At 36.1% G+C, this 13,175-nt stretch overlaps 1 protein-coding gene across 1 annotated transcript in view; it reads left to right on the plus strand.

Annotated features, from left to right (window-relative positions):
• PDE3A (phosphodiesterase 3A) overlaps nucleotides 1-13,175 on the plus strand; it is a 293,369-nt gene that overhangs the window by 271,165 nt on the left and 9,029 nt on the right. Inside the window, exons 11-15 of the mRNA XM_008513554.2 lie at nucleotides 1,063-1,176; nucleotides 1,309-1,508; nucleotides 3,149-3,352; nucleotides 4,042-4,197; nucleotides 5,981-6,236. Of these exons, the coding sequence (XP_008511776.2) occupies nucleotides 1,063-1,176; nucleotides 1,309-1,508; nucleotides 3,149-3,352; nucleotides 4,042-4,197; nucleotides 5,981-6,236 (930 nt within the window). The remainder of the gene's footprint in view (nucleotides 1-1,062; nucleotides 1,177-1,308; nucleotides 1,509-3,148; nucleotides 3,353-4,041; nucleotides 4,198-5,980; nucleotides 6,237-13,175) is intronic.

The raw sequence follows: 13,175 nt of genomic DNA on the forward strand, positions 1-13,175 counted from the left end.
AATAAATGTGTTACCACTTAAAAGGCAGATGGTTTTCTATCCTGGTTAAGTGAAAGCGACAGTGTGATTCTCTGGCTCTATGTATAGGTAACTAGACAGATATTTTTTAAGGAGTCAGGTTTGCTTAGCCATTGTTTTATTTAGTACTTTTGAATGTTTACTCAAAAGCACAAGGAGTACTTGTTTTTCAGATACTGTCTTTACCTAGTTTTTTAACCAAGATTATACTAGCCTCGTAAAAATGAGTTTGGCAGCTTCCCTTCTTTTTATATTTTCAGCACTAAATTATTTACATAGGATTGTTTGTTCATTAAAGTTTCTAAAAATTACGTAGTCTAGGTAATTTATAATCATATATAATATATTATGTATATTATATATTATGTAATATATTATATATATAATGGTTTTAATTTTTTCTCTTTAGGTATTTCCTAGAACTGTATTCCTGAATTAGAATTTCTAGATCAAAGAACATTATTGATTTTGGTTTTGAATTTTGCTTTGTGGATTTAATCAGTATATAAGGGATATATTATTCATCTTATTACAGTGTTTTAAGTGTGATACAGAAGGATAGTACTGTGTTCTATTCGCAGATTATATTTGGGTGCTATTTATCAGACATAAAGAGTTGGGTGGTATAGACCATGGATCTGACCCCGCTGAAGTGTGTCATAGGTCTTTCTTTTATTCCGGTCCTCTACATAGTCTTAGACAGGAGCATGGAACTAAGTATGAGGGTAAACATTACAGTTGTTTCACGTAGTGAGTTTCCTGTATACGTTACGTTTCTGGCAGACGTAGACTCTGGACACAGATTTTTCCACTTCATACATCTGCATGCATAATGGATGTTGTGAGGGTTGGTTTTTTTCTTGTTACTTTGGATATTATGGAGTAATGGAAGAGTAATCAAAGTGTATTTGTCTTAGAATATTTGGCTGCCTTTCACTGAGGTATTAAAATGTTAGAACTAAACTGTTTATCCAGTAGATGGCACCCTCAGTCCTTGGAGCCAAAGTTCACAAATTCATGACTGTTCCTTTGCACTGGTTACAGATCATAACAGAATCCATGCCACTGACGTCTTACATGCTGTTTGGTATCTGACGACGCAGCCTATTCCAGGCCTCTCAACTGTGGTTAATGATCATGGATCAGCAAGTGATTCAGGTACGCACTGAGTACATCTGTGCTCCCTTGTGAACTGTGAGAATGAGTATTTTTTTAAAAAGAAGGTCAAGACACATGATATCAGTTTAATACTTTAAAAAATTTTCTGTTACTTTCATTTTCTCTTCTCAGATTCTGACAGTGGATTTACACATGGACATATGGGATATGTATTCTCAAAAATGTATAATGTGCCAGATGATAAATACGGCTGTTTGTCTGGAAATATCCCTGCCTTAGAGTTGATGGCACTATATGTGGCTGCAGCCATGCATGACTATGATCACCCAGGAAGGACTAATGCTTTCCTTGTGGCAACTAGCGCTCCTCAGGTAAATCTTCCTATTTTGATTAGGAGATTTCTCTAAAGAAAATTAATCTTGTAAATTTGCCTTATGATAGGGACCAAGTGAAGATGAGGAAATCTGTATTTAGCCCTAGGATAAAATTCTTAAGAGATAATGCTAATTTTGAAAAGATATCATGCTTTGTTCCAAGATATTAATGGCAGGTATGCAACTTCATTACCCATGGGGATCCCTTCTCAGTTTTCTTCTTAAGAAAAACTACTTGAATTCATTTAATGAACCTCCTCAACAAAGAAAATCCAACCTGTACAAAAGTCCCTTTCTGAAAAGATTAGAGAGCTAAATCTTTCTTGGACTTTTAAGAATGTAAGACTTCTTTGTAAATAAATCCCATTCCTTTGAAATATATTCATTATAACAATTATGATTCTTAATGGCATTTCTATGGGCTAGTGGGAATTAAAAATCAATTTATTTCACTCATTTGAGGACAATTTTTTACCTGAACACAGTATTCCAAAAACAGTAGCTTTAAAGAAGTTCATCTTAGTATATGTTTAAATTTAAGTTGAAAATCAATCATTAAGGATCTAGGCATCTCCATCATACAGTTGAACTCAGTAAGCTTGTCCTTGATTTAATCAACTGGACCCATGTAACTAAATATTCTGAGATCCTATTGTTCTTTCTGGAGCATCTAGAGGCCAATCCGGTCCCACACTCTGTTTTTTGTCCGTTGTTTGTTTTAATCCTTTCCCAGCTCCCATCCGTTTCCACAACCTCTTGTATAGACTAGTCTAGACTTTTCCTCTAATCTATATACAATACAAATATCCTGATTTTTTTTTCTTGACAACTAATTTACTTTCTTTCAGCATGTCCTTCATACACCAGAATTATCCTCCCTAAAGATAATCTGGCGAAGCCTCTTGCCGGGACCATTTGCCATTCAGATTTTCCTGCCCATGTGTGTGTTTTTACTTACCTCAATATTAATTTTCATGTGCTTAGTCTTTCCTTTTTGTTCTTAATGTCTTTTTTCTATCTTCTAGACCACGCTAGTCTTCAAGCATTTTTTAGTCAACTTATTCATCTTTTGCAGCACCCCCAGCAATAATTTTTAGAGAATTCCAAACAAGGAGATATTTACTATATACCTTTAATTTCTAGATAAAGGGTGATATTTCTTATGGCTGATTGTGAGGTGAGAATATTTTAAATGATGGGCTGCTCAAGGATTCCATTTCTTTGTATTAGTTCTATGTGTTGACTAAGAGAAGGTAATTCTTATTCTAGATGCAGAAAGTCTCTGAGTTCCCTCTTAGGAGTATTAGTATACTTGCATATTTTTTAATAGTTAAATTCCTATGCAAAGAAACCTGATAAAAGCTAACTCTAAACCCCTCATTTGCATGAGTTTGGAATAAAATTTCAAGGAAATGAACTTTATCTTACAAAAAAATGAAATTTAACCAAGAAAAATAATCAACAGTGAATATAATTGCAATAACTGATTCTTAATAACCAGCCTTCACAAGGTTACATTTCTGTGTTCTATGAAAAAAGAAGATTCCAAAAGCTTTGCATTCTCGTTTGTTTTTGTGATTTTTTTTTTTTTTTAGTTTGAAAAATTGAGCTCTTCACTCTCTTCCTTCTTTGCCTAGGCTGTGCTCTATAATGATCGTTCAGTTTTGGAGAATCACCATGCAGCTGCTGCCTGGAATCTTTTCATGTCCCGGCCAGAATATAACTTCTTAGTTAACCTTGACCATGTGGAATTTAAGCATTTCCGTTTCCTTGTCATTGAGGCAATTTTGGCCACTGACCTGAAGAAACACTTTGACTTCGTAGCCAGATTTAATGCCAAGGTAACTAGATTTGTACCAGTCTTCATTTTACGGCCATATTGAAAAATGTCATGGAACCAAAGTGTCAAACAAAACTCATTGCTCTCAGCTCTTATGTGTCAAATGTGAAAATGAAGTGCAATAAAATGTTTAACCAGAAGGAGGTATATAGGCATTGGTCCTAATTTAGAGATCTGAGAAGTTGAGCTGCTGTTGTATATATTACTTTGTGCTGTAGAGAAATAAAATTTGAATTATCATTGTTTTTTTGTTTGATTTAATCTGCTCTCGTCTTTGTGGTATACTCACATAAATTATCTGGCAGTAGAAGAGGTGAGAACCCTGAAACAAAATTTCATACATCAAACATAAATGTCCAAATGTTAATTCAAGAAAAATTTCTTATCATTTGTAGCTACATTATGCTACTAGTAATTGATAACATATGCTAATTTTAAATAGCATTTATTTTCAGTTCCATAATTAATAATTATTTTATCCATCATTCATTATTTTACCTTTTTGATGAACTATTTTACTACTAATTTATGCAAGCCAGTAACATTATTTTAAATAGCTGAGAAGTTCCTCATTATTTGGCATTCTGATCTTCACATGCTAGGAAGATAATGAATATTCTGTCATTTCTTCTCCTTTCAACTTGTGCTTTCATTGAGGCAAAACACATTTTAACTTTGTCCCTCAAACAGGTGAATGATGATGTTGGAATAGATTGGACCAATGAAAATGATCGTCTACTGGTTTGTCAAATGTGTATAAAGTTGGCTGATATCAATGGGCCAGCTAAATGTAAAGAGCTCCATCTTCAGTGGACAGAGGGTATTGTCAATGAATTTTATGAACAGGTAACTAACTTGTTTATCTTAATCCATGCTTAAGCTGCTCATAAATTCACCAAAGCTTCCAAAAGCTGTAAAAGTGTGATCAATCTGTTTCATGTTCATACTAGCAACAGAAACTACATTGGCTAATTTTAATCAGAGGATAAGAAAATGACAAAATTTGAATTAAACTGTAATAATAAAAACTCTAAGATAAAGTTATTTGCAAGTGTTTTGGGGAGAAGAAGACATTGAGATATTGGAATGACCTAGTGAGAAATTAGAAGACCATTGAAATATTGGTTTTTTAAATAAATTTATTATAATAGAAGCTAGTTTAAATTTATATGGATGAAAGTATATCAGATTAAGTTCATTTACTTTTATAATAAAGTTAATAACAACAGTATATGAAAAAGCTAAAAAAAAACAGGCATTTTTGTTTGACACGATAATGTGAGAGTTAACACACTACCAAAATATCTACCAGAAAAACATACGCATGAGGTGATCTCCCCATATTATCCTACACTGATCAGATTATACTTGAAACTTTGTGTTCAGTGCTGTGAACCATTCTCTGAAGAGGAATCCGGGAGGTAGTGGGGCACAGGTGAAGGATAGGGATCAGTGACATCAAAGGACACGAAAGACGTGAAGATATTTACCCTGGTGGAAAACAGAGATGATATAATAACTATCTTCAGATACTTAAAAGACTGACATACAAATTGAGAATTAGGTTTATCATAATGTTGTTGTGGAGGTTAAAGAAGATAAATTATACAAAGTATTTATAAGAAATGTTAGATTGCTTTCTGCTTCCCTAAAAAGGATATGCATATGACCAGTCTATAGAAGTTACAGGGAGATTGATTCCAGGTCAATGTCAGAAAGAAATTTGTATTATAGAGACACCTAGAAATAGGATGAGGTACGTATTAAGCAATAAATTGCCTGTCACTGGACATATTTAAAGAGAGATTAGAAGGAACTTCTGTGGGTATTCATATATAGAATAAAAGGTTTGTGCTCTCTAGAAAATAATGTATTGCCTTTCCTAGGAATGAGATTAATTCATAATCAATCCTGAAATATTGAAATACAGAAAAAAAAAAAGAAAAAGGAAAATCCAGGCATAGACATAACCTCTGATGATATTTTGGTATATGTTCCTTCATTAATTTTTCTAGGTAATTACTGGTTTACAATCTGTTATTTTTTTTTTTTTCAGAAAGATTTGAAGCAGGTCAAAATAAAAACACTTATACAGTAGTGCAATGAAACATATAGATAAATAAGAGTATCGAAGCCACATAAACACAGAAGATATAATTCAACCAAACGCTGGGATAAGGTCGCAACTTTGATGGAGCAATAAATTATTTTAAGCTTTTTGGTAGCCAAGGCAAAAAAGAAAAACATGATAGATTGTGTATTTGCTTGATAATTATTGCCAGCATTGCATTTTAAGGTGTATTTATACACTAATATAAGGAACACTGACTAGTGTGATAAGAAATATCATCTACTGAGACCGTTACACCATTTCTTGTAGTTCCGCTTGATCTAAAGCCAAAACCTCAAGATCACAAAAGTGGTAAATAGCCCAAAACATTTCTACAGAAATCTTAGTAATTTGGGTAGAATCTCTTAGCAGTCAAGTAGAGAGAGAGTTCACACATGAAGATTTGGATTCTTACATATTTGTAAAGTTTAGATGCCAAGTGAATGTTGACTTGTATTTTGAACTTTCTTTGTCACTTACCTTTCTTGTTGACTATTCATGCTACATTCCTATTTCTAGGGTGATGAAGAGGCCAGCCTTGGGTTACCAATAAGCCCCTTCATGGACCGTTCTGCCCCTCAGTTGGCCAATCTTCAGGAATCCTTCATCTCTCACATTGTGGGTCCTCTGTGCAACTCCTATGACTCAGCAGGACTGATGCCAGGGAAATGGGTGGAAGACAGTGATGAGTCAGGAGATACAGATGACCCTGAGGAAGAGGAGGAGGACGAAGCACCAAATGAAGAGGAAACCTGTGAAAATAATGAATCTCCAAGTAAGTTATCAAATCTATTTCTAATGTGTTTTTCTTAGGATTATTTTCTTACGTAGAGTCAGATGAATTTTATGCTTCTCGTGAATTACATAGTTTGTGTCCAAATATCACCTGCTGCTTTTGATTATGGATAGTCCTCCTTCCCCAGTTTCATAATAATAGAAACCACAGACTGTGCAATCTTCATACAAAGATATGTTCTCTCTCACAAACTAAAAAGAAATTAAATTGTTGAAGCCTATTTTTCAGAGTATCGTAATGATTTAGAGGTGAAAGGAATTTCAGGTACCATGTAGACCAACCGTAGACTTTTGTTGGCTTGTTTAGGGGAAGGCCATGTGAAAGAGTAAGAGGTATTATTACTCATTCATTTAACAAGTATTTATTAAGCATCTACTCTGTGCCAGACATTTCTCCAGGTACTGAAGATAGAGCCATGAACACAGACAAAAATAGTAAATAAATCCTTGCCCTTTTAGACCTATTTTCCAGTGGAGTCAGCAGACACTAAGCAATCTTAGTATGTGAGGTAGTAATAAATGCTAGAATTAAAATAAAAAGGAAGGTGGATATGAAATATTGCACAGAAAGGTTAAAATTTTAGATAAGATAGCCACAGAAGGTCTAAATAAAAAAAAAGGTAAAAAAATAAATGAAAGAAGTGAGGCGGTAATCCAGGAAAGTAGATGTGGAGAAAGCATCCCAAGGAGAGAGGAAAGGCAGCCATATAAAGGTCCTGAGGTGGGCACTGGCTGGGTGTCCAAGGAGCTTCAGGAGAGCTGGGGTGGCTGAAGCAGACAAAAGGGGTGGGGGAGCAGCAGAAGAGAGAGAGTGGGGAACAAGGGATGTAGGATTTGAAAGTAGGGCTCTGCAGGTCACAGCATAGAGTTTCACTTTTACTCTGAGTAAGGTGGGGCCATCAGAGGTTTTGAGCAGAAGTTAGTTGATTCAAATTACTTTTTTTCTTTTTTTGTGGTGAGGAAGACTGGACCTGAGCTAACATCTATTGCCAATCTTCCTCATTTTGCTTGAGGAAGATTGTCACTGAGCTAACATCCATGCCAATCTTCCTCTGTTTTATGTGGGACACCGTCACAGCATGGCTTGACGAGCATTGTGTAGGTCCACACCCAGGATCTGAACCTGCGAATGCTGGGCTGCTGAAGCAGAGTGCAAAACTTAACCACTATGCCACTGGGCAGGCCCCTCAACTTACATTTTAGATGGATTGCTTCAGCTGTTGCATTGAGAATATTCTTCACTTTGGGGTGGGAGCAAGGGTATAAGCAAGCAATGAGTTAAGAGGCTGTTGAAATTATCCAAGTGAGAAATGACTGCGGCTTTGGACCAGGCAGGGTAGTGGCAATAGTGACAATGAGAAGTGGTCACTTCTGGTCATTAATTTGGAGTGCATCCTGTAGTCAATCTAATCCATTTAACTTAATTGACTATAAACACTTGATTAGTTTTCTTCACATCTTGAAATACTCTCTGCTATTTCTGCTGCCATAGGAAGGAGGCCCTAATAGCATAATTGGTAAAACCTAATAGCATAATTAGTAAAACCTTACAGTGATGTTGCACAAATACTGTTCCTGTGTTCATGAGCACATAGTATGTGGTTTCTATCTTCATAAAGAAAGTACAACCTTAGTATCAATATTTTTCAAAGCCCTTACCAAAAATATTACCAGTGAAGGACATTCTGATCATTTGTTCCTATTTTTTAGTACAGTCAGGAAAATGCATAACTTGGTTCGTATCCAGACCTAGTAAAGATATCCTAACATTGGTATTGACCCATTTGCCTTCATATAAGGACCCTGTTGTAAGCTTCCATAAACAGAGATAAAGAGACTATTATTAACTATAGACTGAAAAGGCAGGGTTTTGCAAATTTGGCTTTAGGTCAGGTTTTTGCTTAAGTTGTCTCCTATATGTGAATTTTTGTACAGAATGGAGGGAAAATCAAAAATTGTTTTCCTTCAATATTCTATTATCAAAGTAATTACGTTTTATTTCTATGATGCTTATAAACAGATTTCCATTAGAAATTTTGTGATCTTGGGACTCAGAGGTTGGAGCCAAGACTTAAGATTCATGGTTTATTTATTCATTTGTTCATTTAATAAATATGTATTACTTTTCTTTTTTTACTTGTTTTCACTTCAAAGAGCCAGGTAGTTTGCTATCTGACTAAGGACAGTTTTTCACTGAGTGATGCTATAAAGCGTTGTCGGCTTAGCCTCTAGAAAAGGTTTGTCCCACGGGCCCTAACTGATTGCTATTTGAACTCAAACACACTGAAGAAACACACACATACTACAGGCATCAAGAAGTGAAGAACCAAGGCCAGGGGTTGTAACAAGCTCAACTTGTCAGCATTGGCATTAGTAACAAATGCCACAACCAAATACTCTATTCCTTTCTGTTCTGTAGGTTTAAGTTGCCATACTGACTTCCAGATTCTGACGTTACTCTCCTGACCTTCTCATTTTTATCAAGCTCCCTAAAGAAGCAATGAGGATTCTGTGGATTCTGTTTACTAATGGCTTCTAAAAGTCAACGGGCCACCTTACGTTAAAATTTAAAATATCCATCAACAGTGCTGTGATACTCTTGCTTTTGAAAAATTTTCTTTAAAGTATCCCTTGATAGCTAAGTAAATGATAAAAGTTGAGCAATGTTAGTATTTCTAAAAATTGGCCACATGGAGATAGGAAATTTTGGAAACGGAAGGAAAATCGACCATCATCCAATTCAGCTGCCTCATTTTATAAAAGACTAGACTGAGGCTCAGAAGTTTAAGTAACATTCCAAGGTGTAGATGGTTTCTGCAGAACCAGAAAGGAAACCCGAGTTTCCTCATTTTTAACCCCGTTGCTACTGACTTAGTAATTTTAATTTCAGAATTCGTGTGGATTTGAATGGTTGACTCAGTTTAGCTTGAAACTGAGGTTTCAGAAAAAATTTAAATTAAATATGCACTGATAATTTCAGCAATTTGCAAAACTTGGAGATCTCTCAGGAAACACAGAATAAAGTGTTTCAATATGGTATCCTAGGGAAAGAGGGCTTTTTCCCCACCTCATAATTAAATCTGAAAGATTCCTACAGCGAACTAAGAGGTTTCTAATGAAGTACTAAGCTGCATTTAGAATTCAAGCAGTGAAAGGCTCTTTGTTCTCATTTCAAAAGGTTCCAGTGCTGAACAATTTGGCTCCCAATACAGGCATGTTTTAGACCACCTGCCGACTCTAATCTACGCAAATTTATTTGGTACAAACTTTCTTCTACGTCACCTCATTCAGTTTTAATTCCGGAGAGGTTTATTGCTAACGTTTAACAGCAATAATAAGAGAACAGCTGCTCTCTTGGGGGCTGCCCCGAAAGGAATAGGAGGAAAATTGAGCTTTTGTTAACTTCTTCCCTGTGAATGCACTGCCATGAATGTGTATGACTTTCAGATGGAATAATCACCTTGAGCAGTAGAGTGTTCCCTATAACCGTCGTTCGAGTCTGTCCGTCAGCCAATGGTCATCTGTCACTCTCTTGACTCAAAGGATTAGGTTCAAAAGTCTATTAACATTTAAACATTTCAACAGAAGCTGATTTGTACTTAACTACAATAAAAACAAAGTAGAAGGAGACAAGTCGATGGCTTTGGTAGAAGAGTAATTTTAAAGATTTGCTTTTAAAAGTCAAATGCATTAGGAATGTATTTTATTGATTTTTATGGAAAGAATCCAGAGTTTTTAAAGTTTTAGTTTATACATATATGTTGCCCTTGTTAAGAAGCCTTCAAATGAATAAATTGATGTCATGCTCCGGGGCCCCGCGCCCTTCTGCCTGTACACATCCCTTCACTCTGCCTAGGATGCTGCCAGCCCCTTCTTCACCCAGTGTATTTAATTCTCCTGATTTACATCTCAGCTCAGGTGTCATGTCCTCTGAAAAAAATCTTACCTACTCCCTCACAGATTAAGTTTCTTGTGTTGCCATGCTTTGATGAATTAGAGAGAAATTACGCCACACAGTTGTAAAAAAGGCAAGGAAAACTTTATTCAAGACTATTGCATGAGGGGAGAGAAACTGAACTCCACTGCACTGAAACAAAGGCAGGAGAGTTTTTAAGCCCTGGGATGAGCTAGTGAAAAAGTACTGGAGGACCCTAGAGGGGAGTTGGTCGATGTGATTAGGCCATCTGTGCTCGCTAATTGGTACTTATTAAGTTAGGCACCTGTGCTCCCACAGAGACTGGAATATAGGGACTCTGTCTTTCTTGATGATTGCTTTTCAAAAGGCTGGCTCCCAGGTCCTTGACGAAGAAGTCCCTGGGTTGTAGAACTGGCTAGCGGCTGGGAGAAGATTTATCTATATTACAAAGGGACAGAGAAAGAATTTACAATTACACGTTTTTTAAAGTAAATGCTCTAAGAAAAGGGAAGTCAGGGTCCTATAGCCTGGAAGAGACCCGTCTAAAGTTTAGGCAAGCTGAGGGGAATATTAAGGCCATCTTGGTCACATGCCTATGTCTATCATAAAGCATAGCATGTGTGTTTCAGTTTTTGTCTTCCTCGCTCTTTCTCCTATAGACTCTAAGCTCCTTTAAGGCAAGCTATTAGACTAATTAGTCTTTATTTCCATAGTATCCAGAAAACTGCTTGTCAGTTAGTAGGCAGTCAGTATAAGCTGGATTGATGGGTCCAACTCATGAATAAAATAATGAATACAGTAAACAGATTTTTTTAATTCTTATGACTCTGCCTGCATCCATTCCCCCTGGCATTCATTCAATTTAATAATTTTGTTATGTGTCTGTGTGGTTCAGAAGTAATTCAATATAATTTTATGTCCTTTTTCTGAACTTTGTTTTAAAAATTGATCTTATTATCCTAGAAAATGCAAGAACTGTCTGTGGTATGTTTTAATAAAACTGTTGAAGGAATCATTAGCAATTCCACAAAAGTTTTGGTGGATGGCCTCCAAGAGATCTAGTTCCTTTGGCAAATCTCATAGCAATTGGCTCTTTTTTTCTTTTTCCTTTTTTTTTTTCTTTTTTTGCTATTTGTACTATTTTTTGTCTTCTTTTCTTCCAGATTATACATTGTAAATAATTATTACTTCATTAAGTAAACCCAAATATTCTTGCTGATCACCCTGTCAGTTTGTTCTGTTAACTCTTTAATGTAGTCTCAATTAGATCAGAATTTCCTGTGGACAACTTTTTCACATCATTATCATTTTTATCACCTATCAGCACTTCACCTTTACTGTGAAACAGAAACTGTAGAGAATGTGATTCATTTAGTAGACTCTTACTGAATACTTACTAAAGTCTGGGCCTTGTGGATATACACACAAAAAGGAGAAATAAGATTCTGTCCATAGGCAAGTTTATAGTCTAATGGGAGGATCATAGCCTAACTCCTAAATTCTTGGCCTAAGTCTAAAATGGTCACTCAGATGAAGGTACTGAGAGTTATATTATATTCTGGTTGCTTGGAAAAGAACAGACCTCTCTTCTAAGCTCAAGAGCAGCTGCCTACTTTACCTCTCCTCTTGGAGGTCTCTCAGACACTTCATGTTCAAATCTCCTCCTCATCTAATATTCCCTTTCCTGGTACATCTTACCACCATCTACTCAACTGCTCAGGCCCGATAGCTCAGGATTACCTTTTATTCCTGCCTCTTCTTTATTCCCAACATCTAATCAGTTGCCAAAGTCTTGTTGACTTAAACCTTGCATATATATCTCACATTTATCTACTTATCTTCATTTCCATTACCCTCATCCTAGTCCAACCGACCATCATCATACAGTATCCTCTCACCTGAGTCATTGCCCTCTTTTTCTGACACCTTTCAAAGACTTTGTAAGACTCAGTATAATTGTACTTACTTGTTCACTCTCTTTCTTCCTACTAGAGTAAAGCTCCATGCTGGCAAGCATTCTATCTATCTTACCCATCAGTGAATCTCTAGAACCTGGCACACATAGTATATACTGGGTGCTTAATAAGTCGGTAAGCAATTGGAAGCCTAAATAGTGAATTATTACATCAATTCAAATTCTTTAAAACGTCTTATGTTTCTTTTGTTGACATTGGTTTTATTACAGTTCCTCAATCAAGAGATGCACTTCTGTGAAAATTGTCTGTAGTACTTCCATTGAAAGCATTAAATTGTTTGGTTGCAAGAAAATATAATTTCGCTATTTATTAAATGCATGTTTGTGAGCCTTGTCATCTTTAAGGTCTGTACAGGACTTTACAAGGCTCCCTGAAAGAGGCTATAGTCTAGTTGAGGAGCCAATGCCTAGACTATATGAAAACAGGATAAGTGCCTTCAAGGAGGTACATATTTAGGACATTGTTTTTGTTACAAGTGACAAAACTCCAATCAACTGAGTATATACAAAAGGGAAAATTATTGGTTGTCGTAAACATGATGTTGGCTAGTATCCACACTTACTTGCTTCTGCTCTTATCTCTGACTCACCTGCCTGACAGCTTATTCTTTCAACCTTGCTTTCTTCGTGAAGCCGGAACTACAGCCAGGTCTATATCCACTTCATTCTGGATACACAAGCAGAGGAGAAGAGAGCTCCAATCCCCATTCCCTGACTTCATGCTCATTCTGTGCTGTTGGGAAAAATCTCAGGGAAGGACTCTGATTGGCCTGACTTGGGTCACATACCTGCTTATTGACTGATCACTGTGACACAGCTGTGTTGTCAGGAGGTGGGTGGGGAAGAAGAGTTTGACAACTTTTTATAGGACTTTGTAATTGAAAGAAGGGGTGAGAGTTCCCCCTAAATGATTTTGGATATGCAGTTACCAGAAAAAGAGATAATGATAAGGAGAAATGGAAACAGTATCTACTCGGAGAAGTATATTTGGAGTGACATGAGAGTTTAGAAGAGAGAGACAGATTATT

The sequence above is a fragment of the Equus przewalskii genome, chromosome 5, assembly GCF_037783145.1.
Source record: "Equus przewalskii isolate Varuska chromosome 5, EquPr2, whole genome shotgun sequence".
Classification (NCBI taxonomy): domain Eukaryota; kingdom Metazoa; phylum Chordata; class Mammalia; order Perissodactyla; family Equidae; genus Equus; species Equus przewalskii.